Source organism: Adiantum capillus-veneris, chromosome 4 (genome assembly GCF_014529385.1).
Source record: "Adiantum capillus-veneris isolate H3 chromosome 4, ASM1452938v2, whole genome shotgun sequence".
Lineage (NCBI taxonomy): Eukaryota > Viridiplantae > Streptophyta > Polypodiopsida > Polypodiales > Pteridaceae > Adiantum > Adiantum capillus-veneris.
Window position 1 is genome coordinate 105,089,150 of NC_140934.1, and position 22,215 is coordinate 105,111,364.

General features: G+C 48.6%; 1 protein-coding gene across 2 annotated transcripts in view; it reads left to right on the top strand.

Annotated features, from left to right (window-relative positions):
- LOC147459736 (ubiquitin-conjugating enzyme E2 7-like) overlaps positions 1 to 16,195 on the top strand; it is a 37,156-nt gene extending 20,961 nt beyond the window's left edge. The window contains exons 3-6 of one of the 2 annotated variants that reach the window (XM_086510957.1): positions 15,061 to 15,158; positions 15,249 to 15,349; positions 15,428 to 15,505; positions 15,897 to 16,195. In XM_086510957.1, the coding sequence (XP_086367083.1) occupies positions 15,061 to 15,158; positions 15,249 to 15,349; positions 15,428 to 15,505; positions 15,897 to 15,974 (355 nt within the window). In that variant the 3' untranslated portion in view covers positions 15,975 to 16,195. Of the gene's footprint in view, positions 1 to 15,060; positions 15,159 to 15,248; positions 15,506 to 15,896 lie in introns of both variants that reach the window. The other variant, XM_086510956.1, reaches the window with a different exon arrangement.
- Positions 16,196 to 22,215: the final 6,020 nt, after the last annotated feature.

Here is a 22,215-nt window from a genome sequence, read left to right on the forward strand (position 1 = left end):
TTGCAACCACGACTCTCACCCCTAAATCCTCCTGAAGCAAAGAGGCGAAGGCTTGCCTACAAGATTGCCGCCCGTCTGCGAGTGCTCCCAGCGCACTTTGTGAATCCAGACACCACCAATCCCAAGCCAACCTCCTGTCCGCGTGAAGATCACTTTGGATATTGTCCAAAGTGCTTTGAAGACCGGGTGAAAAGCCTCCCTGCCCTACCTTTGCTGCTAATTTTCAAGAAGTTATCTGAATCTAAGGAAACTATCTTAGTTGATGATGTGTTGCACATTAATGGTGTCACTTTCATTCGTCATGCTGATTATGGTAATAGCATCCAATTGTTGCTTGCTAAAAGGCTAAGCATTGTACAAAGTGTTGCCATCACGCCTTACGTCTTCACAGATGCATCAGGAAGAGTCGAAGTGATCCGAGGTGCTGACCTTCTGTGGCTGATCAGGCTCATTGGTCCCAAGGTGGTGCAACTAAGCTACGCTCTTGTGTGTAAGTATGGATGCCAATAATGAGAATGATGATCCCCGCATGTTTCCTTTCCATTTTGTGCGTCATATCCGTGTGGATATTTGTATTGATAGAAAAATCTTTTATCAGCAAAGAATAGCCTTGTTGTTTGGAGTCGAGAGACTTGGGGAAATCTTGCGCTCTCCTCATCCTGTCATTCTACCCTTATTAGACTATTACCATTCCTTTGATGTGTCGATCTTCATCCTATTTTGAGCTAAGTTGTGCTAAAGCTCCAAATTGTAATTACCATACTCTATTTTAAAATAAATTGGAGCTGTTTGTATAATTGTTTACTCTCTCACTTGTGGCCTTCCCTAATTTTTATGGTAAGCCTGGGGAGGTTGCTCCAGACTTTTTGGATAATTTGGAAATGGCCTTTCTGGTATCGGGAAGGGATGACGAAGCTACTAAGTTAAGGGCCTTTCCTTTGGTCTTGAGGGAAGGTGCAAAATTATGGTATCAAACTTTGGCACCTGAAGAAAGAAGAGACTGAGAGTCCTTAAAGATGGCCTTCATCGAAGAATTTCGCCGCCATGAGCCTCCAGAGGAGATATGGAGACAGCTCTTAGAGCTACGCCAAACATCACCCAATGACTATAGAAGCTATGAAGGAAAGTTTTCCAACCTGTGGGAGAAATGGTGTGCATCACTAAGTGAAGGAGAAAGGGCGCCAGAATGCCTAAAGAAGGATTGTTTCCTGGCAGGGCTTTACCCCATCCTTCGAGAAAAGGTAAAAGGTAAATTCCCAGATACCTTTGATAAAGCTATGACTTATGCAAGGGAGAAGGATAGGAAGTTAAAATTCCAAGCTCAACTACAAGGGGGAATGGAGCCTCCACCGCTAGCTCAACCTACGGCAAGGGTAGTAGCAGGGACAGGAGCAACAGACCAAGAGTCCTCTCAACAAGAATTACTTCAACAAATCACCAATCAACTAGAGAGCTTGTCCATCAATCTGGTTCAAGGTGTAAGGGCTCCCCAGCCAAGAAATGAACGAAATAGACAAGAAGGACAAAGGCAAGCACGTGAGTACATTTGCTACAACTGTGGAGAGGTAGGTCACGGCATGTATTATTGCCCCCATCCACGACGCTATCAAGGAAATGGTAATCAAAGACGGCCTCCTCGCCAGCAAGTCACTCCTCCTCGAGCTAGGCCACTAAATAGACAAAATGCACACGTGGCTCCACCAACCCAAATATTGAGACCCCCTCCTCCACCACCACAAGCACCAGCAGAGATCCCTCCACTACCATCGGGAGGGGAGGACAGGGCTGTCTCTGTCATAAGTCTTGACAATGGTAAGGATAAAGGGAAAGAAAAAATGGAGGAAGCTGTTGCCATGCCAATAAAGAGAGTTAGGAGACAAAGAACTGATGAAATGGAAGCTTCAGAGCCGGATAAAGGGAATGAGGGTTCCTCCCAAGTGATAGGAGACAAGAAAAGGAAGAGTAGGTCAAGGAGGCACATAGGAGTAGAAGACTTTCCACTTGGGGTAGGATCCATACCTTACGACCTGGTAGCAGATGTGAGTAAGCAAGGACGAAAGATTTCATGGTAGCAACTCCTCCACCTTTCCCCAAAGATGCGTAGAACCTGGTCTAAGATGGTCAGCACCAGGAGGGCTAAGGCAAAGTCAGTTGGGTCTATTAGTGCAAGAGGCATGAAGGATATCGTGCCAGTCATTGATGCAGAGATTAAGAGTCAGCGAGTCTCCAATGTGTACGTAGATGGTGGAGCCGAGATTTGTGTTATGACAGAGAAATTAATGCACAGGTTGGGTTTGGAAGTAAACGAGCAAACTTCCTTACAAGCTAAGATGGCAAATAATGTAAGGGTGGCTTGTGTGGGAAAGGTTAATGGAGTGAAGGTTTCAGCTTTTGGTGTTGCAATCTCAATTGATGCTTATGTGATCCCAACTAAGGGGGAGGGCTATCCGCTAATCCTTGGAAGACCTTGGCTTATGGCTATGAAAGCTAGGCAAGATTGGGAGACAGGTTTCCTTGAGTTGCGACCAAATCATAAGGTAGGTGGTAAGCAACAAAAAATTGTGTATGACATGAAGCAGGGTAGACAACAAGACCTAGAGATGGAGACTTCTATGGATGAATGGAGCACAAGCAACTGCTCTTCATCTGAGGATGAGTCATATGAGGAGGATGCTAGCTCTTTGGAAGTCATGGGTATAATACTGTGAAACCCAAAAGGAGAAGGTGGTCAAGACTCTCTAAACAAGGAAGAAGCCACAGGCTTAGAGGAGATGCTAGCTAAGGACCTACTAGAAGAAGAGAGAGAACCCTATTTGCAGGTACTAAAGAAGCATGCTGGCCTCTTTATAACTGATTACGAGCACATTAAAGGAGTGACGGTAACCCAACACCATATCCAATTAAAGGAAGGTGCCAAACCAGTGGTGCAAAGGCTAAGGAGATTAGGGCTAGTGCAACAAGATGCACTCTTAAAAGAAGTAAAAAGATTACTCAAGGCAGGATTTATCTATCCAGTGGAAGATTCTGAGTGGGTGTCTCCAGTTGTGGTAGCACCAAAGAAAAATGGGAAGTGGAGGGTATGTGTGGATTACAAGCCTCTAAACGCAGCCACAAAAAGGGACCATTTTCCTTTGCCTTTTCAAGATGAAATACTAAATGAAGTGGTTGGTCATGAAAGGTACACAGTGTGTGATGGGTACTCAGGCTACTTCCAAATCAGAATTGCAGATGAAGACCAAAGAAAGACTACCTTCATAACACCTTGGGGGTGTTTTGCTTATAGAGTTATGCCTTTTGGTTTAACTAATGCCCCAGCTACTTTCCAGAGGTTTATGAACTTGGTGTTTCAACCTTACTTTGGTAAGTCCATACGAGTCTTCATTGATGATTTTTGCATTTACAGCTCTAGGGAAGTACATCTGTCCAAGGTTGATGAAGGTTTCACCCGTCTGGCCCAATTGGGTGGGCAATTGAATAAAGACAAGTGCCACATAGGTGAGAGTAAGGTCACTCTACTAGGCCATGTTGTGTCTCAAGATGGTATTGAGGCTGACCCTGAAAAGGTAAAGACATTGTTAACTTTACCTACTCCTTCAAACGTGAAGCAACTAGTCTCCTTCATTCAAAAGGTTCGCTACATGGGACGATTCATACATCTCCTTTCTCAGGTAATCTATCCTTTGCAGCAGCTCACTAAACACACTACATTGACATGGAGTGAGGAGGGTAAAAGGTGCTTTCAAGAAGTTAAACCATTTTGAGCTCATTGCCAGTCGTCCTACAATCCACATGGAGTGAATTATTCTATGTAAATCCTAGTGTAGGTCCAGAAGCTCTAGGAGCTGTCTTGATGCAAAAAGACCCAAAGACATCTCTCATGAGACCAGTCTACTTCTCTAGTAGAGTGATGAAAGCTGTTGAAAAGGGTTTCAGCGCAACTGAGCAATTGGTGCTAGCTCTTAAGTTTGCAGTGGAGAAGTTTCGGGCTTACTTACTTCCGAGACAATTTGTGGTGATCACAACTGAGGAGGTTTTTCCATATGCCCTACAACACATGGAATTGTCTCAAAGAATAGCAAAGTGGGTGGTGCAGCTTCAAGAGTTTGACTACACACTACAAGTAGAGGATTCCACCCGTGCTTGTTTGGCAGATGTCCTCACACAAAGGTGTTATGAGAAGGCCAAGAAAGAGGCACCTAGTAAGGTACCGCCTATCCCGGAGCCTGAAGTTCTACTGGGAGCACACAGTCTGTATTTTGATGGGGCTTACAAGAGGACCAAAGACAAGGCATCAACAGGCATAGTAATATTAGGTCCAGAGAAGGAGAAGATCTTTGCAAAAGGGTTTCATCTAAAAGAGCTTCATTCTAACAATGAAGCAGAGTACCATGCCCTTGTTTTAGGGTTGCAATGTTGTCTTTCTCAGGGCATCACAAAGCTAAATGTTTTTGGTGACTCCATGTTGATTGTTAAGCAAATGGTTGGTGTATGGGCCTGTAAAAATGACAAATTGTCTGTTAAGATGAGGGAAGCAAAGGCCTTGTTGAAGGGTTTTAAAGAAGTTCGAGTGCACTTTGTACCTAGAGATCAAAATCGAGAAGCAGATGCCTTAGCAGGTGAAGAACTACAAACTCTCATAGTAGGTGCTATCCTTGTGAAAAGTCCTTTATACTAGGGAAAGGAGGATCTGCATGATTTACTTTACTTTCTTGAGCATTGTGAAGCACCCTCTGGTATGAGTAAAAGTGAACGTAGGAGGTTGGCAAAAAAGGCTACCAGCTATAGCTTAGTGAATGAGGACTTGTATTGTAGAGGGAAAGATGCTGTCTTAAGGAGAGTTCCTTCATCCCAAGAGATAATAGATATTTTGTTTAGTTGTCATGAAGGTGTGTGTGGTGGCCACTTTGCACAAGAGATTACTAGCAGAAAGATTTTACAAGCAGGGTTCACGTGGCCAAGCCTCCATCGAGATGTACAACATTGGTGCCGCACATGTGAGGTTTGCCAAAAAGCTGGACCAAGGCGTCTTACCCATGAAAATCAGCATCCAATCAAAACCTATGGGCCATTTGAAAAATGGGGGATAGATGCAATAGGGCCACTACCTTGCACTCAATCAGGGAAGGAATACATCATTACGGGGGTGGAGTACATGACCAGATGGACAGAAGCTCGTCCCACAAAGCGCATCACAGCCAAGGACGTGAGTGATTTCATTTTTGAATGCCTTTGTTGCCGTTTTGGCACACCTTTGGAGATTCTCTCGGATAGGGGACCGGGATTTCGAGCTGATTAGTCGGGCAATTGATGAGCAAGTTAAAAATCAAGCGCAGGCACTCTACACCATACTACCCTCAGTGCAATGGTCTTGTGGAAAAGGTAAATGGTTTTATATGTAAAATCATCACTAAGCAAGTGCATTTACATCCTAAGGCATGGGACAAACACCTAGATGCATCACTTTGGGCCTACAGAACATCCTTTAAAACATCCTTGGGATATACACCTTTTCACTTGGTTTACGAGCAAGAGACACTATTGCCTATAGAAGTGGAGCTAGCGAGCCTCCGAATTCTAAAAGCACATCAAGAGGATAGTCAAGAGAAGCAGGTGGAAGGAAGAATCATCGATTTGGAGAGGTTAGGGCTAGATCGAGAGTCAGCAGTGAAGTACTATGCAGCCCAGGCAGAGAAGAAACGAAAGAAGTTCAATCGCAACCTTGTCAAGAAAGGTATCAAGGAAGGTTCTTTAGTGCTCAGATACGACAATCGCTTTGATCGCAGGAAGGATGGTAAGTTCTTGCTTAGTGGGAAGGCCCTTTTGTAGTGATACAGAGGTTCTCAAATGGTAGTTACCAATTAGGTGACCTAGATGGTAAGGTACATCAGACCCCGGTAAATGGTTGGCGATTGAAGGCCTACCAATGTCGTCTTTCACAGCCATATGTTGGTGAAATCAATGCTAAGGATGGTTCAGAGGAGAGCTCATCATATTCGAGCTCCAACTAAGGTAACAATCATGTACATAGTCGTTTCAAAAAAAAAAAAAAAAAAAAAAGAGAAGACAAAAAAAAAAAAAAAAATGCTACCAGTGAAAGCGGATATTGACAATGGATGGGGTATGGCTTTCAAGGGTCTAGGAGACCAGTTGTTAGTTATGGATGGATACAATTATTCATCAGAAAGGACTAAACAGGGTGCATCAGCCAAGAAAGCAGTAACATGGCAAATTCAATTGGTACCAGGTGGATAAGTATTCAAGAGATTCCTATTGTAGCACAACCTACAGCTAGAGGCATCAAATACCTCTAGCTTAAGGGGGAGGGCTATATGATGCATGGTTTTTAGGACCCCTTCTGAAGATGCAATAAAGGCACAGTCAGTTGTTGGGGAGATGAGGATACTCTAGTCCAAGGGATCTCGAAAGAGAAGAAAAATCTACTTCACAAGCACCAAAGAGTAAAAAGTGCCATGGACAGAAGATACGTAAGAACGAGCTCTTATGCATGTCTACAACCTATATCTTATAGAATAGCCCATTCTAGGTGTGAATTTCTAGTGAAATTTACACGAGGATGTTCGTGTGGACTCACAGCACAGCATACTCCGTTTTCACTTTTTTACCGACAGTAAATATTTTTTACCTACAGTAAATATTTTTCACCTACATGGTAAATACAAATCACTTTTTACCTACAGTAACTTTTTTTACCCATGGTAAATATTTTTTACTGCACCATAAGTATTTGGTAGGTAACAGTTCACTGTTACTAGAAGCAGTGATTGGGCATCAACAATGCAGTTACAGGAGGAGAAAAGGAGAAAATCTTATGGTAAAGGTGAGTCAACAGGGATAAAGACTTTTGAGTTGAAAAAAGACATGCTGATTTTTTCAAAGAACACATGTCAAAAGAAGCCATGGTTGAGGATTTTTTGAGAATTTGATATTCAGGAGGACCCAGCTGCCACCCCTTCCCGCAGGTCCCCCCTGACATGTGCAGAACCTCCAGTTTCAACAGCCACCTTACCTGCTCTTAAATGCTGGTCAAGGCCTTATCCCCATGTGTCACAATCAGAAAAATCAGCATTTACCCTCCCCTCTCACATCACTTTAGAGAATATCTTGATGGTGACATATCAGGTGACCTCAATCTGTTGACCACCCTAAGCAAAAAGTAACCCCAATCAGCGGATTTAAGCATGTTTATGCCTAATCATAAATCCTCTCAGAAACCTATATAAGGAGGCCTTCTCTCACTCAACACCAACACTTCACCCACTTCACCAAGCAATGAAGCTATGACGACATTGCTCACAACGAGGAGCTATGGATGGAGCTCTACTCTCTCTCCCTCTCTCTCTCTCCCTCTAGTATGCTACATTACTAGCCCTAAAACCTAAATAAGGAGTCTTCTCTCATGCTCCATGGCCACCATCCTCGCCATCATTCTCTAAGGTATTGATGTGTTGCTAGTAGGATCATACCTACTTGCTGGGTTGATTGTTTTTGACAAGGGATTATGCCATCCTTGGCTTGCTTCTCTATATCCTTGTTATGTATGATCAGATGCCGTTGTATTGTTAAGCTGATGTCTTGTGTATATATATGCTACATAAGGTCCCTAAGCTTCGTTTCTATGTGTTTTGCCATATGTTTTGATGCCATCATAATGCCAGAAGTCTCACTTGCCTATGTGCATTATGTGTGAGGTCCCTAAACCTCTCAATTTAGGGTGGTGCCCCCTTTGTTTTGTTCTTTGCTTGTTTGCATGAGGCGTGGTTTGTGGAGTGTGCACGAGTACAGAGGCCACCCGATTGCACTGCTCTTTTTCCCGCTATCAAATACCTAAAGCCAAAATAAATATTGGGATCACATTGGGCTAACACAAAAAGCTTAGCCAGCAATTAGAGGCCGAGAAAGCTAGGTCAAACTAAGAAACAAGGGAAAGGTAGCTTAGAGACAGCAACCTACTTCTACATATGTTTCTTCGAAGGCAGAGGATGGATGGAAAAAAGGGCTCGCTGCCGCTGCACGCTCCCTCCCCTCTTGCGCCATCGCCTCCTCTCACCCCCCTTCTCTCTCTCGCCCTCGCGCTGCCATCAGCCTCCCTCGCGCTGCCCCCCTCCCCCTCGCCCTCGCGCTGCATCCCCCACCCCCTCCCGCCTTGCGCTGTCTTCCCCTCCCAGCCCTGCCCGCCACCTGCTGTCCCCTACTGCCCGCTGCCCTCCCCCCCTAGCTGCCCCCTAGCCCCCCCCCCCCCCCCCCCCCGCGCCCCCCCCCCTTTGTCCGCATTATCCCCGAAGGTTTCTTTGCGCCTGGCTCTATAACATTTGTTCTTCGGACAAGTGTTCGGCGTCCTCGGTTGCAGATTGTTCTTCTCCGTCCGCCTCTTCGACTCAGCAGTAGACACAGATGGAGGCTCCAGCTCCGCCACAGAGGGACTCGCCTGAAGCCCCCTTGCCCGACCCCGCTGAGCCCACCATTCGACTTGCTCTTTCGCCGACAGAGCAAGCGAGCCTTGCCGCAGAGGTAGAGCGCTTGCAGGCGACTTCTTTCATCTGCAAGGTTCTCGGCACCCGTCCTAGCAGAGGAGAGCTGCGAGACCTTCTCCAGGCCCGCCTTCTCGCAGAGGTGGGTAAGATTTTGGATGTTCAGATCCTCGGACGGGGGTACTACCAGATCGAGTTCGAGACTTCTAAGATGGCCTCCAAGGTCATAGCTATGAGTCCACTGGCTATCCGAGCATCACGCGTCCACTTTCGACAGTGGCGACATGGTTATGACCCGACTTCGGATGTGCTAGTAGAGGAGGCAGACATCCCCATCTCAGTCTGCTTTCCGGGTATACGGAGGGAGTACCTTCCACTTCTCTCCAGGATTGGCTCCTCCATCGGGACTGTTCTGGAGACACCTCGTACGGCAGCATCAGTAGCTGCCAAGGCGGCTGGCATCCCTTCAGTTCGAGTTTTGGTCAGAGATACCCACACGCTCCCGAAGGTCATCCTCTTGTCTCGGGTGAGTGGGGATTGGTTTCGACAAAGTGTGGAGTACTCGGGTCTCCCGAACCAGTGCTTCATTTGCAGACAGATGGGCCACTTAGCGAAGGCCTGTCCACGGAGGAGGCCACGACCTGCACCTCAGCCTCAGACCCAGCCTGCCAAGGCTGGGCTGCAGCCTCAGTCAGCGACAGCGCACAGATTCTGAGCCACCCTCCGAGCCTGGGGCTCTAGCGGAGGAGGGGTGGCAGCAGGCCCGTGGCCGTCGACGCCAGGGGCCACAGCGACAGCCTGGCACGCAGAGTGGCCCTCAGGTGCCTACTCAACAGCAGTGGGTTCCCACGGGGAACCGCTTTGGTCCTCTTGAGCAGGAGGAGTCCCCTACGCCAGCCTCCACCTCCACTTCACCCTCGCCAGCCTTCCCACGTCCAGATCTCCCCTCTTCCTTCTCATCCCTTCCTCCGCCCTCTGCTCCCGCCCACTCCCCACCTCGCCCCTCTGTCTCTGCCGCCCCACCCCGCTTCTCTTCTCCTCCGCCCCCCCCTGCTCCTGCTCCTGCTCCCCCTCCTCCTGCTCCATTATCTCAGTCGACCCAGGAGACTGGTCCCTCGTTGGCGGCTAGGAGATCTCTTGGCAGTGCTTTTGCCACGAGTCGCCCAGCGAGAGAGGGTCAGTCCTTCTTGCGGCCCCCTTTGCAGATTCAGACATCTTCCCTTGCAGCTATCCCTCGTGGTCTGACGAGCATTGACCTCCGACGCTGCTGGGATTTCTTTGATTACGGATTCACTCGCTTTCTCGGCGATTCCGCAGTAGACCACGAGGTAGCCTGCTTCAGGGTCCACCCTCTGTTCCTCGCCGCTAGGGGGACAGAGGCCTTGGACTCGGCAGTTGGTTTCTCCTTTCCCCTCTGTGGTAGGACCGAGACAGAGTGGTCCCTCGACTCAGTGGAGGGATGGTTGCATACATAGGTTCTCGAGTTCTCTCACCACATGGGAGAACTTGGAGTTACAGATTTGCTGCAGACTTTGTGGCCACTGGCCAAGTTTGCGGTGACACCCCCAGACTCAGCAGGATGTAGGCACATTGTGGTATACTTTTTTGCTGATACGTAGTGTTTGCCTTGCTATGTATACATACATGAGGACTCCTGGACAGAGGAGGTTGCTTTACGCATGGCTCGCTCTGCTTGGGCTTGGGCTAGACACTCACTACAGGCTCGCCTATCTAGAGGATGCTCGGATGCGGATTACTCCCCATCCAAGCTTGCCTCGAAGATAGCCCGTCTTGCTGCTGCGGCAGCATCTGTTCTCTCTCGCTCCCCATGAGGATCGTCTCGTGGAATGTGCAGGGATTAGGTGGGCCCCAGTTTCAGCGACAGCGGGGCCGATTGCGTCAGGAGCTGCAGCGTTGCCTTGTGGGAGGAGAGATTGATCTCCTTATGCTTCAGGAGCACCATTTGTCTGAGAGCCGCATTCGGCGATGTGGTCAGATTTTGCGTGGGCGTTATGATACCTTTTGGTCAGCTGCTTTTGGACCTGGAGGCATCCAGGGTGGGTATGTATGACTATTGCGGACTCACTACAGCAGGCCATTGTGGGCAGAGGGATTATTGTGCCAGGCAGGGCTCAGTGGATCACTGTGCAGGTTCAGGGTGACCTTGTGGGCTTCCTGAACATTTATGCGCCCAATGTGGCGAGTGCTCGTGCAGAGTTTTGGTCACAGATTGTTGAGTCTCTGCCACAGGTTGACCATTGGTGTGTAGGAGGGGACTTCAACATGTTGGAGGACCCCTCTGACAGGATCGGAGGCAGCCATGCTACTGTGCATGGAGTCGAGTTAGCAGCTTGGGAGAGGTTGTGTATGACTTTGAGGGTCTCGGATACATGGCAGCATTCAGGCTTTGTGAGGCCTTCAGAGAGTCTTGCCTTCTCTAGATCGGACCGCAGAGTGGGAGGAGTGAATCTATCGCGGATAGATCGCTTCTACACTAGTGACCACTTCAGTGACATGGGGGGATCAGTGGGCATCCTGGCAGGGACATCCTTCTCGGACCATGCACCAGTGATCCTCACAGTGGCAGACAGGCAGAGGAGTGGGAGCACGATGCTTCGCATTTGTTGGACTCAGCACTCAGAGAGAGGGTCGAGGCTCTTTGGACAGAGGGCATGGACAGCCAGGCTCTACCGGCAGACAGAGTGGCCTCAGGCCTAGCTCAGCTTAGCCACTTCTTTCTCTAGGAGTCTTTGGCTCGACGGGCTGCAGCGAGAGAGGAGGAGTAGCGTCTCAGACGAGGCATTGCTTCACTACAGAGGATGCAGGAGCAGCATCTAGATAGTCCATGGTTGGAGGAGCAGCTACAACAGGCTCGACAGGAGCTTGCTTGCACAGAGGAGAGGCGCCATGAGTTTGCCTTTCACCGACAGGCATCTCAGTGGACTCAGGTAGGTGACAGAGTGACAGGTGCTTCTTTTGAGACAGTGGGACCTCGGCACTCGCATACCTAGGTCAAACAGCTGAGGAGACCCGATGGGTCAGTTGTTTGTGAGCCTGAGGATATGCGTGCAGTTGCTACTGACTTTTACCGTGAGCTACTGTCGGCTGGACTCAGTCAGAGAGACAGGATGCATGCAGGGAGCAGGTTTGGGTGCAGATGCCTTGTCTTGTGACTGAGGAGATGCGCCAGAGGCTAGAGATACCTCTTCAGCTTGAGGAGCTGCACACGGCTCTTAGGGCCCTTCCTCGTGGTAGCTGTCCCGGTGAGGATGGGCTGACTCCCAGCTTCTTCTTGGAGTACTGGGACTTGCTTGGCCCAGATCTTTGTAGTGCCTTTCAGTACATTCTGCACACAGGAGTGATGCCGGATAGCATGAGTGAGGGCCTGATTTACCTCATTCCAAAGGAGGGTGGCTCCTTGGATGAGATTCGACAGTGGCGCCCTATCACCATCCTCAACTCAGCCTACAAAATTCTTGCCAAGGCTCTGAGTTTGAGGATTCAACCACTTTTGGAGAGCCTTATTCATGGGACTCAGACAGGTTTTGTCAAGGAACGTAGTATCCTTGACAACATCTTCACTTTCTGGGAGGCTTCTACCCTGGCACGTCTCCGTGGGGAGGACCTTGTGATTCTTCTTCTCGATTTTGAGAAGGCATACGACAGAGTTGACTGGGACTTTCTAGAGGGCACGCTTCGCAGGATGGGCTTTTCAGATGCTTGGATCAGAGGGGTGTCAGCTTTGTACAGACAGGCTCACAGTCAGGTGCTTTTGGTAGGAGGTAGAGGTGAGCGCTTATGCTCACACGATCGGTCAGACAGGGTTGTCCTCTTGCCCCCTTTCTCTTTCTGTTCTATGCGGAGGCGATGAGCAGATTTTTGGTGTCACAGCAGATTGGTTTGAGGGGCTTAGCACTCCCTATACGGGGAGATGAGCTTCTGGATGCTGAGTTTGCCGACGATTCAGCCTTGTACTTAGAGGGCCAGGAGGCCAATCTACACAGGTGTGGGCAGGCTCTGGAGACCTTCTGCTGTGCATCGGGCGCACTGATCAACTGGAGAAAGACAATGGCTTTCTCGGTTGGCAGTGCTCCTGTGCCAGAGTGGATGCCAGGAGAGGGTTTCAGGTGGATTCCTCCAGGGACTACAGTTCGATACTTGGGTTGTCAGGTTGGTTTGGATTTGTCCCCCGAGCAGCAGATTGCTCCGCTTCTCCTGTCCATCAGGAGAAAGCTGTTACATTGGAGCTCAACACGACTTTCGCTGGCTGGTAGAGTAGTAGTTGCCAACCAGGTGTTGTTGGCAACTATGTGGTACATCACTTCTTGCTGGATCTTCTCGAGTTCTTGTATCAGCCAGGTAGAGAGGCTGATCAGGAACTTCCTTTGGTCAGGACGCGACACTCAGATTGCCCGAGCCAAGGTGGCTTGGTCGGTCATCACACTCCCTTGCTCTCAAGGAGGGCTTGGGATCATTGATCCAGCACAGCACAGCAGAGCCCTTCTTGGGAAGTTCGTCGTCAGAGGACTTCTTCCAGGCGAGGACCTTGGCAACTTTCGACCAGATGGATCTTCACAGAGTTGCGCCGAGTTGGTTTGAGCAGGAGACTGGAGGACCGATTCGCTGTGAGTTTGCTTCGTTCTTGGGAGCTCTTACGGCGTGGCCTAGAGCAGAGACAGTCGACATGCACGGAGGAGCGCCTACGGCAGCCCCTCGTCTGGAACCCCATGGTTAGCATTAGAGAGGCCACTTGGTTGGGAGTAGGCCTCATGTTTCTTGGGGTCCCATGGCAGCAGGTCCAGCGCGCTCTCTAGGTGACTGGCTAGAGTTCACAGGTCTGTCAGAGGAGGTACAGGCTGTCCAACTACAGGGCATGAGAGGGGTTCAGAGCATGTGTCAGGACATCTCAGAGTCAGTTCCCGCTGAGTGGCTCACACCTCTCGAGCCAGTAGCACCCCGATGGATGGGAGCCTTCACACGACTGGAGGTTCTCATCTCAGTCAGGGCCTGTTCAGAGACTGTCCCAGCCCTGTTCTTCGAGCTTCAGGGTGGGGGACGATTACAATGAGTTGCAGTAGAGGCCCCGCAGGTAGCAGAGTGCTGCATCCAGAGGATCCTTGTTGTGGGCATCTGTCCATAGCCTCCAGTGCCTTGTCTCAAGAGCTGCGCGTCACTTTGTTCCAGTGGTTGGTTGCACACAGAGCCACAGCAGTTGGGAGCTGGCTTGTGCATAGTGGTCTCTCGGCCGCATGTACAGCCTGTGACCAGTTGGTGGAGAGTCAGCGTCACTGTCTTTGGGACTGTCCCTCGGCCCAGCAGGTGTGGCTACGAGTTCTTCGGCTGATGCCTGCCCTCTCCACGGCTCGACAGTACACTTGGGGGGCAGCAGCTTGGTCCACCCTCACGGGCCCGGCACTTCAGTTTGAGCTATCTTCCACCAGCAGGATGATAGTGATACAGGGTGGGCGACCTACACTCCAGCCTGTTACAGATCTTACTCCACAGGAGTGGAGCAGTGAGAGGGAGGAGTGTTGGGAGCTCATCAACGGCTTAGCTCTCTGGTTCATCTGGCGGGCCCTCTGTTTCCGCATCTTTGAGGCTCGCCCTGTGCCACCAGCAGAGACTGTTCGTGACTTTTGGCTAGAGCTGATCCATACTCTCAGAGGACAGCTTGAGGGACTACAGGGCAGCTCCGACCGCATGCGGGAGTGCCGAGAGGCTTTCCTTCGACTCTGGCGCCCTGGGCCTTTTTACACCATGGTCCAGGGGGTGCTCAGATGGCACTACTGTCCACCTGTGTGGCTTTTCCCTCCTCCCATCTCTTGATTTAGCCCCATTGTATATATGCTGTTTTTTCATTGGGAGAGTCTCCCCATCATGCTTGTTGTAGCCCTCTCCTGCAGAGGTGGATGTAGCCCTATGGGCAGTTTTCATTAACTAATAGAAGGATCTTTTTCTCGGAAAAAAAAAAAAAACAGAGGATGGAGCCAAGAGATGACATTGCATTTTGACAGTATTTTAAGAGCCTTAGGTTTTTAATACAAGCCTCTCACTTTACTCTCCCTATCTTTGTCGTTTACCTCAAGGTTTGTGCCGTTTCATCAAATATATTGCTTGGGTCATGGGTGAAAAAAAACCTTGGATACCAAGAGGCAACACAGCACATTGAGGGTAACCATCTTCCTATTTTATTGGCCTTTTTGCAAGTGTTTTCAACAACAAAGCAAAATCACACGAAAAGTCCAGGTGCCAAATGCAAAAGGCACTCTTAATGAAAATGCAGGCTTTTTGAAGCGCACTAAACAAGTTTGAGTAGCAAAAAGCCTGGTCACAGGCTTCAGATCAAAAAGCCAGGCTGCCGGTTCTGCTGAACTTGCTGAAAGAACATAACACTAGCGTGTTTCTTTTATGGATGGTGTTACCTTGAATGCTATTTTTTTGTTGCATTAATGAGCTTCTCTTCATACAAGACTTCATGTTAGACGGCACATATTTAGTTCAACATTTTATTGCACACCGTGTCTGAAAGTGAGAGTTTAGATGAACTTGACGATGGTTTCAAATATTACAGTGAGGGTGGATTCTTCAATGCTATCATGAGCTTCCCTGCAAACTATCCGAACAGTCCGCCATCTGTAAGATTCACATCAGAGATGTGGCATCCTAATGGTAAGTAGCTGACCCAGCCATAGTGATTTTAATTTTGCCTTGTAGCAGTGACTGTCAATGTCTGATTTGTTTTGGTGATAATAATGCCAGTCTATCCTGATGGGAGAGTCTGTATTTCCATTCTTCATGCTCCTGGGGATGATCCAAATGGTTATGAACTGGCAAGTGAACGGTGGTCTCCTGTTCACACGGTAAAGCTTCTAAAAGGAATTTCTTTGATGTGGTTTTTTTGGCTGAATCTTTTGCTCATTACCTTATTGCTGATGCAGGTGGAAACTATATTATTAAGCATCATTGCTATGCTTTCAAGTCCTAATGACGAGTCTCCGGCCAACATCGATGCTGCTGTAAACACTCTCTCTCTCTCTCTCTCTCTCTCTCTCTCTCTCTCTCTCTGTGTGTGTGTGTGTGTGTGTGTGTTTGTGTGTGTGTGTGTGTAGTAAAAGGTCCTGAGTTCAAGGCTTGTCAGATAGATCTTATGAGGTCTCTTGGGAATGTTCCTACGACGTTAATCTCTCTGTGCTCATGTGACATGTTTCATTTGTTGCCATAGGTCATACTTGATGTTCAAGGACAATAATACTCTCTCTCTCTCTCTCTCTCTCATGTTTCCTTTGGTCACATAGGTCATATTTGATTTTCGAGGATGATAATACAATCTCTCTCTCTCTCTCTCTCTCTCACACACACACACACACACACACACATTAATCAAATGGTTGGATCTCTGATTTCCAGAAAGAATGGAGGGATGCGCGAGAAGATTTCAAGAAGAAAGTCAGCCGTATTGTAAGGAGATCACAAGAGGCCTTTTGAATTTCAAAATTCTTATACATCTGATAGGGAAGTTGTCATGCAAGGGTCTAATGCATCAACAGCCTGTCAATGTTGATTTCACTAATCAACGCCAAAGAAATGGGACTTACTCTTGAAAGTTTTGGAAGTAGGATGTGTTTTTGTGCTTGTATGCTATATGGGTCAAGATAATCAGCTACATTTAATTGGAGGAAGTCACAAGTGCACTAACTTTTGTACGACTCACTCTCTCTCTCTCTCTCTGCACACACACACACACGCACACATTGCTTTTCTGCTTGTTTGACATCTTGGTTGATAGTGGGCCTGTTACCTGTATCGCTTCTTTTGCAGGCACTTCTTTTTAGGAGAGTTTTCTTCTCTAGGGTCCTTTTTTTTTTTTGCTTTCAAAAACAAGCCTTAGTGAAGATGTGAAGCATTGAAAAATTCAAATATTTCTTTGGCATTTTATTTTAGTTTGTAAATGGGTCCGTTCATTTATGAGCCTGACACATGGTCCTTCTCATTTATGGGCTGGCTCACCTATTGGGTCTACGCCCCCATCACATGGAATCTACCCAGATACCCTCTCTCTCCTCTCTTCCATCTCTCTCTATGCGACGCCCTGCCCTCTGCCCTACCTGCGCAGCGATGCCCTACTTCCCAAAGCGAAAAAAAACCAGGCACCGCCTTGTGTTCTACTGTGTCTGCGCTCGACGCCTTGCGTCCATCGTTCTTGATCGCAAGCCCTCGCAACTCCATGCGGCCCTGCGACCCCCTGAACTAGTCTCCCCCCAGGTCGCTCCCCGCCTCACCCCTCGCCCACTATTGTCCCCAATCCGGCTGCCTTCTCGATCTGCACACCAACCGCTTGTCGATCCACTGCTTCACCTGCTTTGAGCATTCTCTAGTCCCCCTCCCCTGCGTGGCTTGCTATGACCTGCGCCATGCCAACTGCCTTGGGCATTCGTCTGCCCCCCTTGCTTGGCGGGTGCAAGAGTCCTACCTGCCCTCACACACTCCACATGGCAACAACTTTTGCTTAAAACCGAATTACTTGTGGAACTAGTTCCCCTTAATTAATCATTTGTGCCCCTCTCTCTCCTCCACGTGCCCTCCATCCCTTTTTTTTCCTCCTAAGCTTATGTGAGAATCTTCTTAGATTCTAATTAAATCACCTGCTTCCCAAAATTGGGCACGCCCACTTAGGGCGTGCCCAATTTTTGGGTACTACTGGGTCCATTTGCCATTTCATTAATTAATTAGGGCCCAAGATTCCTTCTCCCAATCTTCTCAAAAGAAATTGCCCGACCTTCATCCCAGTTCCCGCTTGCGCATTGGCTCTAGTTCCCATCTATTGCCTCCCTATCTACTGCCTCGCTATCACCGCTCTGCAGAGAACGCAGGCTTTGCGCTTACTGTTGTTCCCCCGCCCCTACTCCATGGCTCTGAAGCTTTCGTAGCCAGAAAATTGAAGCTCGAGAGGAGGGTAGCATAGCTCAAAAGAGGAGGATGCCTTTGTGCGAGCTCTAGCCAACAGAATGTTTATGGCTTGCAGATGACCGCACAAAAACTTTGATTCCCCTTTGAGATGCCATGCCCTTCATGTCTACTTCCGCTGCCGTACACACAAACCCACGCAGGTCTGTAGTCCAAAGACAATCTATCTCTCATTGCCCGTTTCGCTTGCCATACACCATCGTGACACAGGCCTTGGTGCGCAGACAAACAGGAGGACAGAGACGGCGATCTGCAGACCAACGAGAGGCTGAGAGAGAGAGTCCCTTCTGTGCCGTCACAACAATGAGAGAGAGACAGACACAGACATGCATAAAAAGAACAAATTTTTTTCTTTTATGCTTATACTCTCTCTTCATCTCTCTCCACCACGTGCCCTCAACGCTGTCCAAATATTTTCTCTCGCTCCCTTTTGATATCAAATCAACAAAGCATCTCCGTAGATGCCACTTAATGAACCCAAGAAAAGATGTTTTGGTCTCCTACTACTAATGGGTCTATTCTTACATTCATTAATTAATTTGTTGGATTCGATTCTATGTGGAATCTTTGAGTCTAATGCAAAAGGAGATACTCTTTCTTCTGTGAGTCATGGCCGTTGTTCATGCGTCCACCATGAACGACGTATCCATCTCCCCATCTCCGTGTATATGCAGATCCCCCTTCCTCGCGTCTCTCTCTCTCTCTCTCTACTTCCTGCACGCCTGTGGCTCATCTTCCTTGCAATGCCCTACCTGCCCTGCAACACCTCTCGGCTCTCCGACAAAACTCACTGGAGGGCACGTATCCATCTCCCCATCTCCGTGTATATGCAGATCCCCCTTCCTCGCCTCTCTATCTCTCTCTCTCTCTCTACTTCCTGCACGCCTGTGGCTCATCTTCCTTACAATGCCCTGCCTGCCCTGCAACACCTCTCGGCTCTCCGACAAAACTCACTGGAGGGCCTCTCTTTTTCTCACTCTCCTGTCGGCATCTGAGTCGGCCAGCGAGGGCGCTCGCCCTTTCCCTCCTTCCCTCCCCTCGAATCCTGCGCAGCACTCTAAGGGTGACAAGCACATCGGCTCCTTCGCTCGTATGATCGCCATCCGCAACCCAAGCATGATCGAACGATCACAGCATCTCCATGTTCCCCCGTCGTCGTAGGATGGAAGATCCATTGAGCAATTTGTGCACGCCCTGCTCTGTCGCATTGTCGGTGCTGGCAAAAAAAAAATCTGATTCTCCTCCACGTGCCACAATCTCCCATTTTCACAAACCATTTCTCCAAACATGCAAAATTCCTTTGCTCAATTATTTCAACAGGAAATTCTAGAAAACTAGGTTTTTGAAAGATTTTCGCATTATCGTTCACTATTTTGAGATGGAATTTCTCCTTTTCCCTTTGCCCTCCTCAACTTGCATTTTTGAAATTGAAAACGACACGATATTAACCTGAGACACATTTCTCCCAAATGGTGGAAGGAAGGAATAAAAGCATCTCAACCATCTTGTGAGATGCCACTCAATGGAGCACCTCAAACCCACGGCTATTGCTCCTATTTTGTAACCGAAGAAAGCAAGAGCAAATTTGAAATTCTCTCGATTTTTGAGTGAAATTTTGAAGCTTTTCCATTGTAATTTTTTTTTGGTTTTCTTCAAGACAAGCTCAAATCTAACTGGAATTTCAGGACGTTCGTCGGTTAAAATACATTGGGCCTCAGGCTTTTTTTCTAGCACTGCCTTGGTCTCCATTTGTCCCCGCACAAGACTTCGTGATGGTCTCTATCTCGAGAAAAATTTGCGTCTTCTGCTTTGCCTTGGTGTTCAAACACAAACAAAATCTCTCTCTTTCCCTCTCTCTATCTCCTTGACTTGCCATGCTCAATACCCATGCGACACCCCCCTTCCGCCCCCTTTTCCACTTAGTTTAGGTTTCATCCAACCCTTACACAAGCATCTTCGGGATTCCTTTAAAAAGAAATGAAAGAAACGTTTTGGGCACCTACTACTTGTTTTAGAATCCCGACGTGACGGTTCACTTGTTTTTTTTTTTGAGGTACAGATGAAATTTGAAAGATGACGTTGGGTTATGAATGTTGGGTCTTTTTTGAGATTATACTCTATGGCTTTGTTGTAACAGTTCTCCATTGTATAGCTTATGGTGGAATGCTGTTGGCAATTGGATACAGCTTCATATTGCCTTGGGGAGAGGCTCGCGTTGAGCACCTCCGTGGGTTTATAAGGGGTATGAGCCTCCCAAAAACGGCCACGGGAGGGGACTCCCCACCTAGACACGCTAGCTTCACTCCACGCACTCGTGCACCGTGGGGGCTCCGCGCAAGGTTCCTCAGGGCACGCTATGACCCTCCGTGAGTGCGGGGGAGCTTGAGGCTACGTGGGGCTAGGGACCCGGAACGCAAGCCCCTCGGAACACACCACGGCCGCCGACCCACGAAACACAACACGACCCGAGCCGGTCCCGCCCGAGCTGGGCGTCTTGAAGGCAAACCCCCCCCACTTGACCCGAGCCGGTCCCGTCCGAGCCGGGCCCCTTGAAGGCAAACACAACACGACCCGAGCCGGTCCCGCCCGAGCCGGGCGTCTTGAAGGCAAACCCCCCCCACTTTACCCGAGCCGGTCCCGTCCGAGCCGGGCCTTTTGGAAGACAAACGCACCTTGACCCGAGCCGGTTCCGTCCGAGCCGGGCCGTTTTGAAGGCAAACGTGCCCACCACGCACCTCCGCGTGACGCGCCCAACCCCCGGGGCATCACACTTGGTATCAGAGCTTCAGGAAATCAACCAAGCCGAACCCAAGGAAGGGGGAGGCTCCAGGACTCAAAACGGCGCGTACCCAACCTCCGGGGCCGCCAACGCTGCTGCTACAACCACTCCTTGCCGAACCCAAGAGGGGGGAGGCCACGGGCTAAAATACGTCCCGCTACCACTACTCCTCAGTTCGCCAAACCCAGAAGGGGGGAGGCCACGGGCAAAACTACGTCCCGCTACTGCCACCACTAAGTTCCGCCAAACCCAGGAGGGGGGAGGCCACGGGCAAACCTACGACCCGTCACTCAGTTCCGCCAAACCCAGGAGGGGGGAGGGCCACGGGCAAACCTACGACCCACCACTCAGTTCGCCAAACCCAGGAGGGGGGAGGCTATGGGCAAACCTACGACCCGCCACCTACTTCTGATCTGAAGACCCATTCAAGTCTACAAGAGACCAACGGGGCACCGAGCTAGCCCGCCAAATGAAGTCCACACAGGGACCAACTGGGATCAGTTTGACGATTGAAGATTCAGCCAAAGCCTTCATGGTGTCATGACGACCAAAGCTACTTCAACCTAAAGACTGCAGAGGTCTGAGGGGTCTGGGGATACTTAATAGGATAGTCTTTGCTAAAGTGGTCTTTCTGGCCACAATTGAAACAAGCCTAGGGGAGGTATTTATAGAGCAACTGGCGTTCAAAGTGCTCTCCATCATTACCACAAATGTCCATGACTAAGATGTGTTGCATGTCTAGTAAGAGGTCTCATAATGATAATAAAAGGGGATGGAATGAATGCCAAAATACTACATAAAGTTGAACAACCTTGGTGAAAATGACAATCTTACATTGAATTCACTGAATAAGGGCATGGAGAGACACCCACTTTGGTGGCTATGGAAATGCTAGCCCCATTTTCCCAGCACAACCATGGTTTTTACATCATTATATTTCACACAAAACGATGTGTTCCCTTCTTTAGTTTTTTCATTAAGCAAAAAATTCTTTGTTGTGTGCCTTGAGCTTCTTCATCTTCTCCAAGTTGTGTGTGTCCCCCTACAACCCTATTTCTAGCAATTAGTCTCCACCAACATAGATTTATCAAAGGAATGTCAATCTATGATAACATTTTGAAAGCAATGGTCGGGTATGCAACCTTCACCAAGTAAGAGTGTATCCTAATTTAGCTAGATTTGGACAAAACCTACGACATCATATGGTCACTCATAGAAGATGTCATGAAATTGCTTGATGGCTCACATACTTAGGGTGGGTAGCCAATCTGAGCTCCTGTTTAATAATAGAAGTGTGGAGCACAATCACAATCAAAAGACAAACAAGTAGGGTTTATTTCTAGCCCCATCACTGTTTGCCATCGTCTCTTATCCTCTAGTTACCATGCTCAAAGCTATGTGGACCGGAGAGATAATATCAAGATAAAAGGTCTTTTGTCACCTGGATGCCCCATTGGGGTTTTGCGTAACACACAAGAAAAAACTCTAGTGGGTCTTAGATAAGACACAAAGCAAGATGCGAAGGTTGGAGTATATGCTACTTCCCTTCCCAAGTAGGGTAAAAGTGATTAATTCGTTTATACTCCCATACATAGCCTTCACTAGTCACATACTTACATACTTGTAGGTTCTCCAATTTATTGGATGGAATCTGCCTAGATGCCATTTGATGCAAGCTTTCCCTTCAGAATTATCCATCAAAATTGGATCGTGGATTTGAACCCTCAGCAAGTCATGCTATAACCCTACGGGTGCTGGCCTAAGCCATCCGGATGCATGCCCACGCTGCGATAGATGGGTTCGGTTTCTTGAAAAAAATGTATTCTTTTCCTCGTGACATGTTACATCTCGCTCCGCCTATGCAACTGCAGTGGCTTCCCTCCGCGCCCCAAGCTCCATGGGTTCTACTCCCTCCGCCTTGTTGGTGACGATGACTCCGTCACCAATGCATCCCGAATGCTGCCGTTTTTATTGCTTCTGAGA